Consider the following 21,019-nt stretch of genomic DNA (forward strand, 5'->3'; position numbering starts at 1 on the left):
CTGACCCACCTGCCATGGGCAGGGATATCTAGCACTAAACCATGCTCAAGGCTCCATCCAGCCTGGCCAGGACACTTGCAATACTGGACTAGAAAGCTGTAGTCAAGTTGGTCTTATATTACTACTTGAAAAAAGGTCATGGCAAAGTTTTCCTAAAACTATGCTCCTGTATGACTAAGATACTTTGAAAAGTTATCCTATAAATATTGTGGAATGTAGGATGAGACTTTTCTTTTGATTCTTTTAATGCATAAAGCATCTGCTGCATGATGAGGGAAGAAGTGTATAAGCATCTTGGGGTAATATTCTGCCTGTAGGATTAGATTTTTGAACCAGTCTTTGTATAAACAATGTGCAGTTACTTTTATCATTATAACATTGATGAACACCAGTGATTTTTATTTACTTTACCACATCTGTGTTGCTTAACACTTAAGATGCAAAATTGAATTGATTTTCTATTTTCTATAATATTTTATGATAGGAACTAAGGATATTGTTTGCAGCAGTCAGCAACTATTTTGGAGACCTGAGAAAATACAACTTTGGCTTTTCCCTCTTGGCATTAAATTATTATAACTAGGGAAAATTGATCTTCATTATTAATAAATAATGACCAACTGCAGTACACACTTGGGAAATTCTTATCTTAAAAGTCTGTTGATAATAACAATCTTTGCCTGCGTACTTCTGTTTATTTCCACTTCTGCTACTTCAGATTTAAGCACATATCCAATTATTTTTAAAAACTAAACTTGGTACAAAATTGTTTTGACTAAAACAATGTTTTAGGGAATTTTTCCTTTTTTTTTTTTTTTTTTTTATGTTTTGCATGTATGTTTCTTCAACATAATGTGCCAGAGTTCACTTTTCAAATGTGGATCTGAGGTAGATGGATCCTGCTGGCTGTGTGCCTCCTATCATTTTTAAAATGTTCAGATATATTTCATTAGCACTGATGGTATTCCCCATATTGCTACCCTGAAGGCATTGAGAATTGGCTAGAGCCTCTAGGAAACTACCTCTGATAAGTCTTCATAAGAAAAACTGGCAAAAGACTATTTTTCCATATTTGAAGACTATTAACAAGAAGCAACAAGTAGCTGTGTGTTAGCAGTTCTGCACTGTACTGCCCCAGAATTACTTCTGAGCTAGGGTACCACTCTTAGGCAAAGACTCCCTACCTGCCTGTGAATGACAGTTGCATTGTTGGTCTTAATTTGTTTGTTTGAGTGATTATTTTTTCCCCATAAAGCCCCACTGAGGGATAACATACCTCTTGATGTTGAGTTGTTTCTATTTTTTAATTACCATAGTAGGATGGGAGACACTTTCTGAGAGGTAAGAAACTAAATTTGAAAGGGGCAATGGCTTGTGTTGCTTGTTCCAATTAAGATCATATGTGATGAAAGTCTCATTTGCTGGAGCCCAGTCACCCGCAATGCAGGGCACATCAGCTTCCTTTGGGAGTTAGCTGTTAGCAGAAAATTGTCAGCAACAATTTGGAACTAGGTTATAGCGTTTGGGTTGGTTGAAAACAAGATTTTTAACTTCTCTGGCTCAGGTACTGAGTTTGGGTGGAGATGTCAGGTTACCAGGAAAAGAACCTTTGCCTGTCTTTGTAATGTCAGACTCTTGCTGCCCCTGGAGCTGCTTTTACAGATACCCAAAGAAGAGAGCTACCTTAACATAACCACAGTTCTTAAATAAGTGCTAAAGATCTGATAGAATTACATCTGGCCACGGACATTAAGGGCAACAAGAGGAGCTTCTATAGGAATGTCAGGGATAAAGGAAGACTAGAAAAATTGTGAGCCCTCTCCAGAAAAAATGGGAGACCTGTTTACCCAGAATGTGGAGGTATTCAGTGTCTTTTTTTGCCTCAGTCTTCACCAGGAAGTATTCCAGCCAGACAGCCCAAGTCCCAAAAGGGAAGAGGCAGAGACTGAGAGAATGAAGAGCTGCCCACTCTAGAAGATTAAGTCCAAGAGCACCTAAGGGACCTGAAGGTGCACAAGTCTATGGGACTAGATGAGAGGCATCCCCACAGATGAAAGTGGCACCTGAAGTGACTAAGCCACCATCCATCATATTTGAGCAGTTGTGGCAGTCCAGTGAAGTTCCTACTGAGACGTAACGCCGTTTTTTTTAAAAGGGGAAATAAGGAAGACCTGTGGAACTACAGGCCAGTCAGTCTTACTTTGGTGCCCAACAAAGGTCATAGAGTAAATTGTCCTGGAAACTTTGCTAGTGGATATGGGGAATAAGGACTTCTGTTTGATCAGCCTAGAGAAAACAATACTCCAAAGAGATCTTCCAGTACCTGAAGGTGGCCTACAAGAGAGCTGGAGAGGGACTTTTTACAAAGGCATATGATGATAGGACAAGGCTTTAAATGGAAAGATGCATAGTTGAAATAATTCTGAATTCCTTTGCATGTCTGCAGCAGAAGTGGGCCAGATGTGTTCTCTGCATATGACTGATTCCTTAAGTAGGTAGAAGATTTTAGGTTGCCTGTCAAAGCACATGTTTTTTAATAAGTTGGTAGTGGTTCTTGCAGCTGAAATAGCTTGAAATTTTTGATATAAAATCTAAGGAGAAAAAAATCACCTGTTGTTGAGCTGTAAGGGTATTGTATTGCTTTGGCTTGGCAAAATACATAGGGATATGTTGAACTCCTAAGTTTGTGCTTGCTGCTCTTTTTTTTAAAATTAAGGATATATTAAAATATTTTTTATTAAAGCAGATTGTACTCCCATAACAGAAGATTTGGGGCTTAAAAAAAAATTTAACACTTGTATCCATGACACTATCTAAAAATTATCTTTACAGTTTTTCTGGAGCAACAGTTTACTTGTAATTGTTAATAAACAAAAACTTCCTGCATTTCATGATATTAATGAAATGCAAGGTGCAGGGCAGGGGGAATGTGGAAGTACCACGATGTTTCTTCTGCTGCAACCTTTAGTTCTGTCCTATTGTGTACCTGTCTCAATTGCTAATACTACCTATTTGCATGGTCTGTAAATTACTTGTTGGCTTCTTTTTTTTTTTTTTTAATAAAACAGGCAACAACAGAGAGACCTTTTATACAGAAGCTATTTCGACCAATTGCTTCAGGAGGACAGTTGCATACTTTGGGAGACCTGCTAAAAGATGTGTGTCCTAGTGCGATCACCCCTGAAGGTACTGCAGAAATAACTTTCTGTCCAATAAGATAATTCTTTTTCTGTTGATTTTTAATATGAGTATTTTGGAGGTAGAACTAAATGTCAGTACCAGAGTTTCAGATTTCATTCATTCCTGCCTCTTTAGTGTGTCCTGCATCAGCTGCATGGCTCCAAGAGAGTAAGATTGAGTCCTTAGTCACTCCTGAAAAATTAATCTCTAGAAGTTTTATTTTAAAATTCCCGTACTCTTTTGCCATTATGATCATAATAAAAATACTCACATGTTATTTTCTGCACTTTAAAAAAAAATTCTGACAGTGTCAGGAGATTTTAAGTTACCTTTCATTTTTTATTCCAAAAACTTTTTATATGTAAAACTCCAAAACTGATAGAAATTGAATATGTTTTTAGAATGCATTTTTCTGTTCTTGAAGTCCAACCTTTTAAAATGTACCAGCAAGAGATTTTTACAAGTATATAATAGTTTATGTATGATTATGAATTAGTATTGTGTGAGCAATTAATGTAGCATGTTATGTCATTCAATAGCATTTGTTGCTCTTCACTTATTCAGGAAGTAGGCTTTTTTGGATGTAATTTTAGTCTCAAAGCTTACAGGTATTGGAACTGTGATACATGTTTTAGGGGGGATAAATGTAACAGTTATGTACTCTGCAAATTAAAATCAAAATTATTTAATGCAAAATGTTTTTAATTTGTTCTTGGTGTTGTCTTAACTGTATCTGTAAACAAGGAACTTTTGAGAAATGTGTGATATTCTAGAGAAGATCTTGGCATAGAATTTACTGGTTTTAGTATCAGCATCTTTTGACAGTGAAGCAGTGAATTGGAAATCAATATAAAATTCTGTAAGATTTTGTTATACACAGAACTTGCTTGATTCAAAATTAAACAGCTGTCACGGATTTCTCCCAGTATCAGGATCTTAGAAATTCGCTGACATATCAAAGTACCTTTTTTACCCTTGTTTAATACTTGTTAACATATGAGAACAATTTCCAAAAATAACAAAAGGTAAGAAAAATATGGACTATTACTATGTGCCCGTTTTTCATAAAGCTTTTTTAAATTTCAGAGCATTATTTTAAGTAATGCTTTCTGCTAGCTGTCCAAAAGATAAAGGGAGATACCAGTAGATACATGAATGTTAGCACCAGCAAGTTTAACCATCTTTAAGTAGTTAACTGTCAGTATCATGCAGGCCCTGCTGAAAAGGTAGAGGAAATTTTTAAAAATCACTGAGAAGGATGGATGCATTTTAACTTGAAAGGCATTTGAGCACAAATTAAATGGAAGAACCTCAAAAGCATTTACGCACAATTATTCCAGGATTTAAGGGATGACAGTTTTTATGTAGATTTGCCAAAGCTGGAGATCATGAATGTGCTAGTTAACTGCATTTATTGGAAGTGTGAATGTAATAGAGTTCTATCTGAATACCAGTGATGATAATTCCCATCAGTTGGCCTTCTTTTCACATGTTGACAAAAGCACCATCCTTTGACAGTAGAACAGAAATAAGCTGTGCTTGCTTCGTTTTTGTTAAAAGCTAAAAAAACTTACATTTACTCAACTTGGGCAAAAAAAAAGTTGGACTAAGAGAAACTAAAGTAGGTACTATTCTTACACATACAAGGAGGGATGTGAAATTTTGTGGGTTTTGGAGTGTTGGAATATGCTTGTCTGTATATATATGCTTAAATTTGGCCCAGTTTTTACTGAGTGACTTGCAAACTTAAGAGTTTAATAGATCTGGTCCCTCACATGGATGTGAGCTATCCAGAACTTGGCACATTTTCTCCTGTAACACAGCTTTGTGTTGTAGTGTCCAGTTGTTCCTCTTGTATTGTGAGTGTTCTCCCCTTCTGGTATGCTGGAAAGCTAGGGGAGCTGTCTGAGCTAAATGCAGAAAATAATGTGGGCTCCTGAGGAGATGTGGGGGTAGGTGGATACACAGAACCAGTGGAGGGGGTGAGAGTCTGAACAAGTAATTTGGAAGAAAATGACAGATCTGGCAATCATTAAACGTGATGGGGAGGGTGACTATAAACAATGTGGCAGAATGAAAGAGATTTGGGCAAAAGCCAAAACATGACATAATAAATGTGAACACCTGGACAGAGTAAGTGAGGTAGGAGATGATAAAAGGATGAGAGAAAAGAGCATGTGGCTTGTGGAGTATGCACAGAGATTGTGCAAGGCATCTGTGAAAGAATGGTGAGTAGATATCCTGCTAGCCAAGTGGTTCAGAGGAGGGATTTGGAGAAGCAAATTGAATCAGAAGTTGAAAAGAAGAATAGTTTGTACTGGCAGAATGACAAGTTGCAGGTGAAGAGATGGTCAGGTGCAGCTGGGGATTGTGAGATAAAGGACTGAGGAAAACCTATTCAGGGTTGCTGTACTGTGGACAGGAATACAAAGCAGAAAGTTAGGTATGGCAACATGGAAATTAAAAAAAGGAAGAAGCAGAATTAGAACAAAACAGAGGGATGATAGGGAAAGGTTCAGACATAAAGGAAACTGACCTGAAAAAATGGATGCCCGTGACAGCAGTGATTCTTACTGCTAAGGATCATGGACAGGGAAGGACAGTGCTGGTTTGGGTCTGACTGCTAGAGATCATCATACTCTGTTCACTGATTATTCAGTTGAGCCAATGAGTGAATTTGGTTATTCTCTTGCTTGACTAAACCCACTCATTCATTATTCAAATATAATGTGCACTATATTGTGTTCATGCTCTAACAGAGCTTTGAGCTATTAAAAAAACAACTAACCAGACTGTCTAGTGCCACTTTTGAATTTTGCCTGTAGAAGTGTTAGCAGCCATAATGAGGAAAAGTGTCACCCTTTTCCATCAAGTAGTCTAAACTCTTGAGATTACAGAACTACAGCACATCTGTGCTACTAAGTATCCATGAAACCCATTCAGTAAAATAATTTTCTCTCTGATGCTGGATCACTGAGAATTTAACAAGCTTCCTCTGTCAACAGATGTTCCATCAGTTCAAAATACAGAGGAGGTGTGGGCGTAGGAGAGTTTAATTTCCAAGCATGTTTTGGAAATCTGAGATACTGTACCTAAAGGTTTTACTTCTAAAGCAGTTGGCAGTTGTCTCCATTTGAAGTTGAATACTTGAAGTTTAGAAGGTGTCAGAGCTGTAGACTGGCTGTACAATCATAATTTCCTTACACACTTAGCGATTGTCTGAGAGACTGTTGTCTTTCTGCCAGGCTGGGCATGTTTTAATGTCAGGTGTGTGTAGTGAAAAATCACAGTCCTGGTTCTTGAAAGGATAAATCAAAAATGAAGGTACTTCAGGAAGTATTATAATTTAGACAGCTGAATACTGCCTTTGGGAACAGAATTTAATTCTTTTTTCCTTGGAGAATTCATTCCTGTGTGATCAGGCAAGCTGAGTGTTACAAACCCACCCATTTTATAGAGAGGAGCATCAGAAAAATCCAGTGGATCAGTGTGAGTGTTCTGCTGAACAGTTTGCTTGCTTGTACTTGGAATCAGTGAGAGCTCTGGGCCTTTGAGTGTGCAAACCCCAGGCACTTTGTGAAGTAAAGTTTAGGCCTCTCATACCTGTTCTTCTGTCCCAGCCTCCAAAAAATTAATGTTTCTGGCTGTAAGATTGCTTTGACTTCAATTTGTTATCTCTAAAATGATGATAATTCATTTTGTTAAAATGGTTTCTGAAGGAAAAATAGGTTGTAATCAGACATTAAAAATGTCTTTGGACCTTACTTAGTATCTTCTAATATTTTCCTTGTAAACTTGTATGTTTTGTCTTAATCTACACTTTATTCTGGTAGAGGCATTAAAATAATATTGTAACAAAACAGAATACATTATTAAAGGTTTGTTAGAAAATAATGAAAAACTTTTTTACATCTGGATTTTCAGACTATTCAGTTATAAAAGTTGAGATTTACTTAATTTTTCTGAACAAAGGAGATAAAAGTAGTATCTCATAAAAGATATGCTAAAGGTATAATAGATACTGGAGAAACAGATTTTTAAAAATCTTTTTATTCATCTTTTCAAAGCCATTTAGATATTTTTCCAAACTGTATTTAACTGCCCTCTTTAGTGAATTGATTCACTGGTATCATTAACTGCATCTTTTCTTCTGTGCAACACAGTAAATATGAGTTCCCTTTTTTTCCTCCATCTGTTGACTTTTTTCCCCCCTTTTCCTCTATGGTTTTCTCTTTTCCAATGGCTTCTCATTCAGCTGGAAGCTTCACGGTAATTGTGGTGGTTGCTTGTCTGTGGTGACATCCGTAGCTGAGCTTTGTGCCGTGGGAACACAGAGAATATATGGTTTTCAGACTCAGCATTTGTAGCTGTATATTGAGCTGTTCCTGCTGCCAGATTCTTAGGGACCACCACCAGAAGAGGGAGGGAAGGGTTTCAAGAACCACCCACAGTGTCTATATGCCTTTGCTTTAGGAAGCATGGATATAATTAAGTCTTCCTTTTAACTGTGCTGAGAAAAATGTTTCAATGAAAAAATGTATTTATATATATATGTGGATTGAATGTATGCATTGATTACCGACTGTTGAAAACACGGTGTAAAGAGCACTGTCAAAAGAACAGGTTGAATAATGACATTAAGAGATTTATAGTAAAAATGGTCTTTGTAAAATGCTGTGTCAATATTATTTTGGACTGTTATAGAGTGTGGGTAGCTGTTTAGAATACTGCGTTTTATTTAAATTAGCTTATGAAACTATTTATTCAAGGCTTTTATTGTTTGTTGAAGTGCTGTAAAAAATGAAAACTTTGAACTGTTATTATCCCAACCCATATTTTTCTGTCTCTCCTCAAACTGGTCCTTTATTCAATTATATATATATTTATATATTTTTTTAAAAAAATATGTATGTGTAAATTCTTTTTGTGCTTAATGAATTCTGTGCATTGCTCACCTTTCTGGGTTGCTGAATAGTTTCATCTGCTTAAGCTGTTAATCAGAGGAAAAACTGGTGGACAAAAGACTTTTTGTTGCAGGCCTTATACGAAGAGCAAAGAATAGCTTCTGTTTAGAGTCCATCCTCTAACTCTTCAGATTGCAAGGAAGGTTGGCTTTATCTTCTCTTTTCCTCAATCACTGCACTGGAGTTGGAGCAGAGTGCGCAGTAGTTGGGAACCCATTTGTCAAAATGTGTATCAAGCATTTCATACATTAGTAGTAATGGCCAGAAAGTGTAAAGAAAAGCAGTGGAATTAGAGCAAGCACTAAGAAGCCAGTGTAACACTTAAAACTATTGGTAATTACATTACATTATCTTGACTGTAAAGGGTACCTGGTTTTTCTAAAGCAACAATGAGAATGGCTGTCTTTGTTAGTAGCAAACACAGAATGATAGAATGGTTTAGGTTGGAAGGGATCTTAAAGTTCCAGCCCTGCTGTCATGGGCAAGGGCACCTTCCACTATCTCAGGTTGCTCAAGGCCTCATCCAGCCTGACTTTGAACACTTCCAGGGATGAGTCAAACCACAGCTTCTCTGCACAGCCTGTGCTGCTGTCTCGCCACCTGCTGAGTATAGAATCTATTCCTGATATTGAATTTAAACCTGTCCTCTTTCAGTTTAAAGCCATTTCCCTTTTCCCTGTCATTTCATGACTTGTCAAGAGCCCCTCTCCCGCTCTCTTGTAGGCCTGCGTGTTCAGAGAACTTTCAAGGAAGATGCACTTATTTCACCTTGTATTATTCCTCCTGCATTACTGTGCAGTACTTTCTTCTGGAAGGTTAGGTTAGAACTGATCTAACATAACCCTCTAATTTTGTGTCTGAAAAAGTATTCAGACAGCAAATGTGTTAAATCATCTGTTTTCTTGTTAGCTGAATAGTTTTTCTTTTTACATGGTTCCTATTTAGCTGCTTCATAGGCAGTGGTTGTGGTTATGTGGCAACCGAAACAGTAAGACCAGCTCACCAACCTTCCATTGAACATTGATACATTTCATTTGTTTCAGTTATTTTCTTTGTTCTGTCTTCCTGTGTTGACATAAAGTTTGAGAAGCAGTGAAGTACTGAAGTCCTTCTTGTCATATTTAATAAATATTAAAATCAGTATTTTCAGACTAATCCAATAATCACTTCCTCTGTATTGTAGCCCACTATAGTCTTTCTTTAAGGCATGTTATATTTTTGTGTTTAGTTACTGAACTGTATTTTATCAGTTACACAGAAGTTTATAAATTAAAGTCACTTCAGTCTGAAATCTTACTATGGATAAACCTATATTGTGTATTAGTATATTTTTTATTTACTGTATTTCCATAATTATTCTTTAATTCAGTTTATCAAATACATACAGTTGAAATCAAATTCGGGAGTTGTGCAGTTATACTTAGCTTGCTATTCGTGGGCTACTATTCCTGACTGTCTTTTTTTGGAAATCCTTCCTTGAAAATGGGCAATTTCAATTCAGTTTTCAGTCTTTAAGGTAAAACATTGGAAGTTCTGTGCTTTGAACATAGTAAACTGATTTTAGTTCTCAGCTGTGATTATCCTCTTGAAGGAGTGTGTGTGTGTGTGTGTGTACTTGTTTTTTATGTTTGCTTCTCCCTAGTTGTTCATACTTAAATCTGAGGCAAGCTGGTGAGTTAGGTTTTTGGGCAGTGTCTCATTATATTTGATCCTGATGGCAGCATCAGGAAAGAGGGGAACTTAGTTTTCAGTTCTCTTTTCAACTTGCATTGTCAATGTCTCTTTCCTGCTCATACTCCTTCATCATCTGTTCTAGTAATAGCTCATGCTGTCCTTTCTTACTCTCTTAGTATCTGCTTTTTCTTCCTCTAAAACTAACTCTCCTTTGACTAAGCTCACTATAATTTATATAACGAATTTTGCAGATTTTCAGACCTTAGCTGATTTTCTAACAGGAATAGATCTAGTTCTCTGGGGTAGTAATTAGTCAATAGTCATCACTTCTGTGTTAGTTTTTTCTTTTTGCTTTCTGTCTTTTTGTCCTGTGGTTATCTGTCTATCTGTTATCTAGACCTCAGTTTCCTAGAGTTTATGAGCAAATTTTTGTTTCACTAGATGGAAAATCTAAAATATTTTGACACCCAGGGACTGTGCCTCTCTATCAGCATTCTTCCAGTTCCCAGTTTCTTTTGCTTTTCATTTGTCCTCCAAGATGACCAATATCCTGGTTAGTCTTTCAGGGAAGTCAGAATAAAGTTGTCCAGTGTCACCCTTCTCATTCACTGTTTTGCGCTCTTGAAATTGTACATATATCCTTTCCAGCCAACAGTCCAAATCCTACAGTTTTGCTTCTCATAGACTGTGCATCATGTAGTTTTGAATCTTAGGCTCATGACAGATGGCTTTTTTATTTTAATATGAAACACCCATTCATGGGTGTTTAGACTCAGGGTTAGAATCAGATTATTCTGATTATTCATGCTGCAGCCTGTAAACTCATTGTCTGATCTTTTTTTCCTATGCTTGTGGATGCCACTTGCACAGACAAAAGTTATTCTTTAATTGAACAGTTCTTGTGTGGTAAAATGCAATTGTCTGCAGTAGTTCCAGAAAATTAGGCAGTCGTTTAAATAACTTCAGAGTTATTACTATTTGTGGGAAGATTTAGTGGATTATGCAGGAGCAGACCAAGATAAAGCTGGATATTGGTTGTGGTTTCTTAGACTGTGTTGTTGTAGTTTCTATGCAGGTAAGGAAGAGAGGATGTTAAGACCATGTTGTTGCCTGCAACTATAGCATAAGATCATGTACCTGATATGATAGAATATGTTAGTTCTGGGTATTCTTCCCAAACTGATGGATAACAAAATTGTCTGTCTCTGAAGGAGATAATACCATGGCTATTCTTCCCTACTGTCTAAAATTCTCTGTTTTACTCAGATTAGGTGGATTAGGCCACCTGCTTACAGCAACATTGTTGTTTATGACAGATAATAAAATTAAGAGTTATCTATCTGTAGCTTTCAAGGAAGTCATGCTGTGTTTCCCCATGATTTTCTGTATCTGGTGATAGCATTCCTGTTGCCAATTAAGGGGCTTTTATTTCCAAAAGTAGTATCAGTTCTGAATGTCAGCGTTTATCAAATTGGAAAAATAAAAAAGTGAATAATTCACAACTATTGAAAAAAAATTGTTTAGTACACATTTATGAAGTTCCTGTAAATGAACATCCTAATATTGTAAACAGTTCATTTAGAAATAGTGACTCATCTTAGTAGGAGAAAGGGAGGAACACAGTATGATCTTACATAACTACAAAGCAACAACTGCAAGGGGAAACAGTGCTGAGCTCAACAGAATGCTTTGAAGAGGCAAAGGGTTAAAATGATAGAAAACAGAGTTCTGGGGAGGGAAAGAGTTTTCTCTTACACACCAGAAATTTAAGACATTGTGCATAATGCAAAGCTAAAAATTGTGTAATGCAGAAGAAAGCAGTTTTCTTGCATTGCTATCATGTCTAAACAATTCTGGATACAATTTTAATTTGCTAGTGTTGTTGAAGCCTTCATAAAACTTGTTTTGATTTTTGTCTCATGCTTCCTTGAAGACTCAAATGGTAAACATTTGGACATAATGACGCAAACAGTAGGCTATCAATCATTCCCAGTTTTCACAGCATTGTTGTTCATTCAGAAAAGCTGCGTGAACTGACCTCTTTCTAAAGCAGTGTCATTAGTTCTTTCAGAAATAAAACAAGGATCAAAAAGACTTTCAGGATTTTTCTCTTAAGACTTGCTGTACTGAATGATTTTGTAAAATTAGGGATCAACTGTTTTCAATTAACTCTCAGCTTTTTTTAATGTATAATGTATGAGAGACTACATATTAATTGTTTTTGTTCTCCCTCAGTTTTTTAAGCATTGACTTCCAGTAAATTGGTTAAATGGAAAATTGAATTTAGATTAGATTTGCCATGTAGACTCCTAATTTTGATACAAATGAGAAATTGTGCAACAGAAGGAGGTAAATTTATGCAGTGTGAATGTCTTTAGATAGACTTGAAATATGACTGGGCTTGCTTGCTTGCTCTGCCTGAGGTCAGAATTAGCTTGACTTGGGGCTTACTGTGGGAATTGGAGCAGCACAGCACTATCCCATTCCTTGCTGCTTCTGTGGTAAGCAAACTGAGGAAGTCTTTGCTCCCCATGTCTAGCTACTAAGTCTGATTGAATATGCTCTCTGCAGACTGGTCTCTGCTTTTCAGTGCTGTGGAGGTAGAGAAATATTTTCCCAGGCCACCTACATTTAAAAATACTACAAGCCGTGAGCAGTTTTAGGCGCTTTATTAGCCACACTTTCATCCCATGTGACTATGAGAGTATTGTGAAGAGTTAGAGGTCTTGTAGAGTGTGGGTGTACTAAGAGATGGTTAAAAGCTTGCTAGTGATACAAATTCTAGTCCACTGTCTCCTCTGCTGTGGGAGTTCTCTTGCAGGCCACAACTGACCTTCAGACCACTGCTTAAATTATTCCGTCCTCCTTGCGTCCTTGACTCAGTGGTGCTTTCCATGTTGGAAGAGGTCATCCTGTACTTCTCCTTTCTGGTGTGAGTCATTATTTGTGCCTGTTATCTTTTCCTAACTAGGCCATCTGCTTGGATTATCCTTCTGTATCTGACTTTCATCTTACTTCCGACTTTTTGATTTTTGTATTTTTTTTTAAACACCCACAAACAACCTACCTGCCCCAGTTGCATTTTTTTTAAGTTGAAGTGGAAACTTTTTTTTTTCCTGTGTTAAAATTGCATACCTTTTGATTTAGTAGTCCTATTTTATCAAAGGGGCGGAAGTCCAGAGGTTGGCTTGAGACTATGGCATTAATAGTCATGACTGCAGAATGGATATAGAATTAATTTGTCGTGACCACATGGAAAGGTGCAAATAATCTGAGATCTGAGAATAATGTGGCAGCTGTGCTTCTTGTTAGCCATCTTCATTTCTAAACAAACTTTTTACATAATCAGAGAGGGCTTCTGTTGTGTGCAGAATGTTTTGGCTCACTTATTCCTAAAAGGAAACATAGTGGATATCTGAGGCTGCTTGTGATCTTTCTGCATACAATTTCTTGGGAAACACTGAACATAGCTTGATTTTAAGGGTTTCTCTGACTTTACCTCAATCGACTCTACAAGGATTATCCATTTGGTAGCTTGAGTGCTTTGCTCCTTTCCTGTTGGCAAATGGGATGAAATTTAGTAAGTTCAAATGCCAAGATTCTGTACCTAGGACAGAGTAGCGCAGAGCACAGATACAAACTGGGAGAGGAGTCGCTGGAGAGCTGGCCTCAAGAAGAGGGTCTGGGGGTACTGGCCAGTGTCAGACTGAGTATGAGGCAGCTGTGCTTCCTGGCAGCCAAGACAGCAAACCACATCCTGGGGTGCATCGAGCATAGCACAGACAGTAGATGTGATGATCCCACTGTATTCGACATCGGTGCAGCCTCACCTGGAGTGCTGTGTGCAGTTCTGGGTCCCACAGTGTAAGGGCATTAAGGTACTCAGGTGTCTCCAGGGGACAGCAACAAAGCTGGTGATGGGGCTGGAAGGCATGTCCTGTGAGGAGCAGCTTCCTGAGGAAGGGGAGAGGGAGGTGCTAAGTTCTTCCCCGAGTATCCAGTGATAGGATATGTGGGAATAGCTCAGAGCTGTACTGGGAAAGTTTAGACTGGACCTTATGGAGAATTTCTTTACCATGATTGTGGTCAAACACTAGAACAGTTTTATAGAGAGGTGGTCGATGCTCCAAGCCTGTCAGTGTTTTAAGAGGCATTTGCACAATGCCCTTAATAACATGCTCTAAATTTTGGCCAGCCCTAGATTTCTCAGGCAGTTGGATGAGATGATCATTGTAGGTCCCTTCCAGCTGCAATAGTCTATTCTAGCTTATACTCTTTCCTCTTGCATCCAGCAACTTTGCTAACATCACAAGAGTAATGTGCTGTTTTTGTGACTTAGAAGTGGTTTCTGGGCATGCACAGGCACGCACATTCAGAAAGATAGACTGTAGGAAGAGGTACAGCAAATAGGGAAATAATTCTGTTTCTCGGACAAGCCTTTGGAAATTTGTTCAGCTTCAGCTAAATTTGTTCTGCCGGCCACCCAATAAGTTTTATTAATATCAGACTCCAGACTATTCTCTTTAAATTAGTAAAAAGGCCAGTGACTTTATTCAGACATAATGAAGTTTTTAAGTCTATCATTAAGAGTAGTAGTATAAAATGGAGAAAGTAAAATCCTCCACAGAGCAAAAGAACTTCTTCAAAATTTAGCTTTTTCTGTTTGAAAGTCACAAGCTAGCATTTCTAAAATTCTCTCAAGAAGACAGGTGAAGTTTTTCATCCTAGAATAGTCTGCTCTTCCTGGGAACATCGGTGTCCTACCACCAATTTCCTGAGTGCTATATAGATTTGGAAATCTAGGCAATTAAGAAAGTACTGTGGAAAATTACTGACAGAAAACCTGCCTGATTTCTAGTCATCTGCTATGTAGGTGAGTTTTAGAACTGTTGGGATCAAAACATCTTGACAGAGTGTTTTGGTATGTGTTGAATTTTTAGTTTTAAAATTAGTATTTTTGTGTTTTAGGAGGAGATCTCAGGTTCCTTATGCACTGTACACGTTGCAGATTCCCACAGAATTTATCACTTAGATAAAAGATGAGTGAAGAGAGGCAAAAAAGGAGAAATTAAGAGGCACAGAGGGGTGATGTGGCTTGTACCTGGTCACACTGAGGTCAGTAGCAGAGTTAAGAATTGGATTTTTTTGAGTTGTGATCCAAGTCAGTCTGGCTTACTCCAGAGGCAACAGAGGTCACTCATACTGAGTGAGTCATTAAAAACTTCAGAAAGAAACCCAAATCAAATCTTCCTTCTTGTTTCTCATATTTCCTTGCTTGTAGAAATAAACATGTCAGCAACAGCTGAAGTACACTAAGTACATAGATTTACAGGATATTTATTATGGTTAGTTTCACAGAATATATGACAATGCCTTTAATGCTGTAATCGGTGCAAGAGTAACTGGAAATTTGGGTCTGCCAAAGCTTTCAAGAGACAGCAATAACCCTCTGTGAAGACCCACAATGTGAAGTTCTCAACCATGACACTGCAGCACACAAACAGATTTAAATTATGTGGTCTCGGTGTTTTTATTTATACTAGTAAACAAAAGTGGGCTAGAACGTGTGTTGTTTGTGCTGTATGACTATTAGCAGTTCTTGGACATTATTTTAGTCAAGGCATATTAATACACTCCAAGAAAATTTGAGCAGGGTTCATGGATTAACAGTCTGGGGTCTATTCTCAATAGGCAATAGAGAGAGGGAGATAATTCAGTTGAATAGACATGAGCTGTTCTCTGGCATTTTCCCTGAAGTTCAAAGAGTGGATTCTGGCCCATTTTTTGAATAATATCTATACCTTTAAATTAGGTTTATGTACTGTGTCTTTGGGGATTGGCTGAGTAAAATCATTCCCATCTTCCTTGCATCTCAGTTCTATTTTGCCTCGATGCTTATCGGTATTACCTGATTTTTCCAGGAGATAAACTTCTTACAGGGCTGGAAAAAAAATATAACTTGCAAAACTAAAGGACCTAGAAAAATAATTAGGAGAGATATAGCAGTTTTACCAGTAATGTAAAGGAGAATAATCCACTGTGTGTCCTACTCTCTTCTCTAAGGATTCAGCCGCACTTGCTAACATACTTCATTGCTTGAATACTTCATTTTAATCAGAAGTTTTAATAACTTCACAATCAGTGGATAAACAGTGGATAACTTTATACTTTCCTTTGCACCTGTAGCCATTTGGAGAATGTCTGTTGAAAAGTAGAGGTAAAACTTTTCCTTATGTCAAAATGGAGCAGGTCTCTACACTTTGGCAAACTTCAGTAGGTCCAGTATCTTTGTGCAAACTGTCACCAGCCATTTAAGCCAAGAAGCCACATGTATAAAGCAGATAGATAAACAGATGCCCGTCTGACACTTGTGTGTGATGTTGGGCATCAGTATCCTCGGATGGAGAGATGGTTGCATAGCCAATGGCTGCAAGCTAATGCAGCCAAATTTGTGGTAATTAATTTCAGACCTGTGTATGTTTGTCTGCATGGCTAATGATTCCCAGTAATCTTGCTAACTAATTAATGATGCAACCGTAGCAAATTCTGTTTGCAAATACTGTATGTTTTGTTGTAAGCTTTATGGATCTATTTTTCTACTGTAAAGCAGAAAAATACTTTCTGGTCTAAAAAGTATTTAGGTTATGAGTCAAACTCTCATTAAAAATAAAGATTATATTATAGTCTATCAGCTTTGCAGCTAAGTGTCTTCATATTTTGGAATGGAAAAGCTAGAAAGAACTTTTGATGAAAACTTAATTCCAATTTTACTCTGACCAGGTAGCTGTTTTGAGAAGGGTTTATTTTATTTTTTTTTTTTAGTGTTCAGTGTGAAGAGTCCTGCAGGTATTCCATTACGCCTTTTACCACTCTTTCCTGAATGTTTCAATGCTAGATTCTTTAATTTTGCTGTCATAGAGATTTCTAAATATTGTATTCAACTAGCTGCTCAAGAGAATCTACAGTACATGTACAAAATGAAGGTATTTCATGTGTGCAAGCTCTACAGCCTGCTCATTACAGAATTTGTTTTTCGATGAGTAAGAGCCCGGAGGAAGCTAATGTAAGTATTTTAGCAAGGGTTTCTATTTCTCTGATAAACAGCACTCTCCTTCTGTTTGTGATCACAGGATGAAAGCTCTCTAAGCTTGTATATGTACATTTTTACTGCTACATCATGTAGTGTGCTCTTAAGATTGAGATCACATTCCCCAGGAAGCATTTCTGTCTAAGATTAATTGCCCTTTTAAAATCAGTGTTTGATGTATTCCTTTGGCTATATCCTGACTCACTTTAACCCTCTTTGACCTGACCCCACTGACTATTACTGCCATGGCTGGAGCAGAAATCCTTCAGCCTGATGTATGCAGTACAGACTCGAGCCTGTGGTTTTTCACATCAATGGATTCAATTAGCTAAGTTTTTACTGATCAGCTTAGCAGAGGTTGAAGAATTTGTCAGATACGGAACAAAACTGTCCATACTTCAATGTAATTGAACAGCTCATCTCAATTTTCACATGTAGTTTGCTTGTGAAGTTGTTTACTTTGTTAAATAACATTAGTAGCATTTTTAAAAAGCAAAACGCAGTTTATTTTTCTCTAGTTAAATAGGAAAAGGCACAAAACATGAAATAACAGCCATTAAGCCTTCAATCTGTATGTGTCACATATCACTCTTCAGCCAAATAGTTTTAAATGGTAATTATGTCCCAATGTCCACTTTTGGATTTGATGTATTAAACTAGGCAGATAAACTAACAATTAGCATTATGGCTTGAAAACAAGTGAACATGCTGATCTCTTCTATATTGAGAGCAATTTTTTAGAAACAGTACTCCTTTGCTTTGCTAGGAATAGGCCATCATTTGCTTAGCTGAAAAGTTCTTTATAGAAGATGGACTGCCATTAGGATCACAGAATATTTGCAGGCATGATGTGAATTATAGTAACTTGAAAATGAAGTAAACTTGAGGTTGAAAGTTCAAGAATGCCTTTAAAAACTTTTAAAAGTGTATGAATATGCGTATGCTTAGGGGATATATAATACAATTGCAGGGAGAATTTGTTACTTAATTGTTTAACATAATAGTTTTTTGAAAACAATGACATTATAAAAGTTCTCACAAACTATTAGTAATAAGGTCTTTTACAGCAAATTGATTTGCTTGAAACCAAACTTTTAGAGATAAATCTTTATCAAATGTGATTTTTTTTTTGTGGTGTTATTTTTTTTTCCCAAGAACCACATTCATCATGTTTAACTCCCTAGCTGTATATATATAGAGAGAGAGCCCTGATTTCTGAAGGTTAGTTGTACACTGTTTGGAGGGAAGGGTAACCTCAAATCTAATTAAGGGCATAGTGCATAAAAGGGTTAACTTATTGTAAGTCAAGCTGCAAGCTGTTCGAAAGAGCTACACAACTCTTAAAAGTGATTTAGCTCTCCTTCAGCAATGGAAAACATATCATGGATGAGTTGGCCTCAATTTGTCACACATTCAAGTGTTTATCTTTTAATGCACACCCTGCCTGTTCTTCATGTATCTAAATGTGTTGTGTGCTTGCTTGTTACATGGAACAGCAGCACGATTTACATTGAACTTTGTCACTTTGTTCACATGTGAATGGCCAAACTTAATGCATTGAGGAATATTGTTTTATAAGCCTCAGCTGCTAACCCCAGTCCTTTATAAACTACCACAGGTTTATTGCTAGTTCAGCAACAGATGCTAAGGAAGGAGGGTTATAGGAATATTCCTTGGGAGTTTATTCTTACCTTTTCTTAATTCTGCCTGAAGCTAGATGGGAAGCTAGTTTGATGGGAAGCATCTTTGGCCTTGTAAGTTCTTCTAAAATCCTTTAAAGACTAAGATGTCAGATTTTTAAGAAAAGTATTTTAGGATTCTGTCATAAATTAGTTTGGGACTTATTCCAGGAACCCCATTTAAAAAAACTTCTATGAAATATACAAGAATAAAATACTTAAAAAGCAACAACAGCAAAGTTTAGTTAAGTAAAGCTTAACCCATTTCCACCCTCTAGCTGCTTTTCCATTGAGTTGCATGAACTCCTTTTACAGAAGGAAAAGTTCCCTTGTCTTACATGGTGTTACTGTCAGTGTTAACTGTTTTGGGGAATTGTTGAAAATAGTCTGCTCAGGCTTAGTCTGCTTAGTGATGTTTCAGGCCAAATTCACTTTCTCTAAAATCTTTTTGAGTGGACTAGAAGAAAGGTTTTCTAGTTCATTTATGTGCTTTCTGGCTCCTATGAGATTAGAAGTGTAAGCCAAGTTCTCATACGCTGCTCCAAAGCATCATAAACTTTTACTTGTAGTGATTACTTTAATCCGCCTTTTTTGCTGTGTTTCAGAAATGTGGCTATTTAACCTGAGGATAGACTTGAGATAAAAGATGACAGGAAATAACAAGAGAGAAAAATGTCATGGAGAAGAAAATTATGAATGGGTGATGCCTAATACTTGAGTTCATCTCAGTATTCAAGATTCCAATCATCTTTAGTGATATTTGATGTAGATAACGTAATATGTAAAATGTAATATTGCATATGATAATATTGCACTTCTGTTTTGGGGATAGAGAAGGCTGGACTATGCCTGGGGTAATCCAAGGAATGTAATCATATAAGAACTGTGACAAAGAAAGTTTTGTCCTCTGTTAAGTCACAGATGTCTAAATTCAAGTTGAGATGTTTATACCATGTGAAGATCACAAAGATACCAGCCAACTGCCTGTGCCAAAACCATGCGAAGAAGTAGAGCAATAATTAAAGCTAAATTAGTGGATATGGATGTAATATCAGCCCATATTTGTATCTTACTTGGAGCTGGGCTTTTGTAGTCAGGTACTCTGCAAGAATAGTTCACTGAAGTTGATACATGTCTAGTTCTATCACAGCATTTTGGACAAGTAGGTCTTAGGAGGTGCTCTGGTAAGATGACATGAGGGCACTGTAAGAGTTAAATTGTCACTCATATTACATGTCTCAAAACACTCCAGGATCTAGAGTGATGTTTTTAACTCTTTAATTTGGAGAAGAATTTGAAAAATCAATTTAATTAATCAGAAAACATAGGTTGAACACTCTTGTTCTATTATCTGTAGATTGTTCAATAAAGTATAAAAAATTAACATTCCTTTTAAAATATATTTTTAAACAAAATACAAAGTTGTCGCTTTTATTTCCCGTACCCTGAACTGAAAACAGACGTTTAGGAAAACTATGACCTTCAGTTGGAGCAATTGAACTCATGTTACTACCAATTGTTAAAATGAGTGATATTGTCTTGTTGCTGACAGTTAATTAAATCTATGTCATGGTTTATTTATATTCATGTCGGGCAGCTAGAGTCTATTCAGGAACTGTAATTCTTATTTTCCAAACCACATCTTGTGTTTGGAACAATTCTTATTTCAGACATGGAATCATTTTGAGAAATAAATTTGTACTAAATAATACACTGACCTTGTATTTCTGTGTGTGAGTTCTTTACCTGATGTCAGCTTCAGTGGCTTTCCCCAGTGCTGGTGAGATATGTAGGCAGGAAGGAAAAGTCAGTCCTGTGCTTTCATGTCACATACCAGCATCTAAAATTTTTGAGGTCAGAGGAACCTTTTGTTGTGGCTAGGCTATTGTAGAGTTGGCTTTGCAGAACTCTGTGTGTGTTCTTGCTCTTGGTCAGAGGATACTGAACAGCATATCTGCTGACATGATCCAGTGTATCATCTGTGTTTCTCCTTAAACTGATCATCTTTCCAACTTGGGGGAGAGGAAGAGAATAAGGATTTTGATAGTTTGTGTGATTGAAGTGAGGTTAAAAGCATATTAAGATCATTATGGAAAATGAGTCACTTCTAACAATAGAGCCTACTGCTGTGACAAGCAGGGTCGTTTTTGCACTAGGTGGAATTCACAGAAAAGTAAGGACAGCCTGGGATATGCTGGCTGAAATAGGCTAGTGTGAAGCTTCTGAAAGCTCATAAGATTTTAGTTTAGAAATTATAAATTCTAACTAAAAGAACCCTGCTCAAGTTTTAAACTTAGACCTTGAAGCTATAGTTTCTTAAGTATGAAATACTTGGTCTTCGTAAAGAGAACATTTTTGCTGTCTGATGTACTTGTGCTGGGTTCATTCAAAGAGCAGAATATCATTTGGCCATGAGATTTGGCCATGAGATTTGA

The 21,019-nt window shown here is 37.0% G+C and overlaps 1 protein-coding gene across 6 annotated transcripts in view; it reads left to right on the forward strand.

The window, feature by feature from the left end:
* The window catches only part of ATG5 (autophagy related 5), a 120,736-nt gene that overhangs the window by 42,903 nt on the left and 56,814 nt on the right, over positions 1-21,019 (forward strand). For 5 of the 6 annotated variants that reach the window (XR_015802542.1, XR_015802539.1, XR_015802541.1 and 2 more), the window contains exon 7: positions 3,069-3,186. Coding sequence is in view for 2 of the 6 variants with exons in the window: in XM_088161957.1 (XP_088018083.1) it covers positions 3,069-3,186 (118 nt within the window). In the remaining 4 variants the exon portion in view is untranslated. Of the gene's footprint in view, positions 1-3,068; positions 3,187-19,189; positions 20,296-21,019 lie in introns of those variants that run through there. The other variant, XM_088161958.1, reaches the window with a different exon arrangement.

The sequence above is a fragment of the Sturnus vulgaris genome, chromosome 3 (genome assembly GCF_052056855.1).
Source record: "Sturnus vulgaris isolate bStuVul1 chromosome 3, bStuVul1.hap1, whole genome shotgun sequence".
Taxonomy (NCBI): Eukaryota; Metazoa; Chordata; class Aves; order Passeriformes; family Sturnidae; genus Sturnus; species Sturnus vulgaris.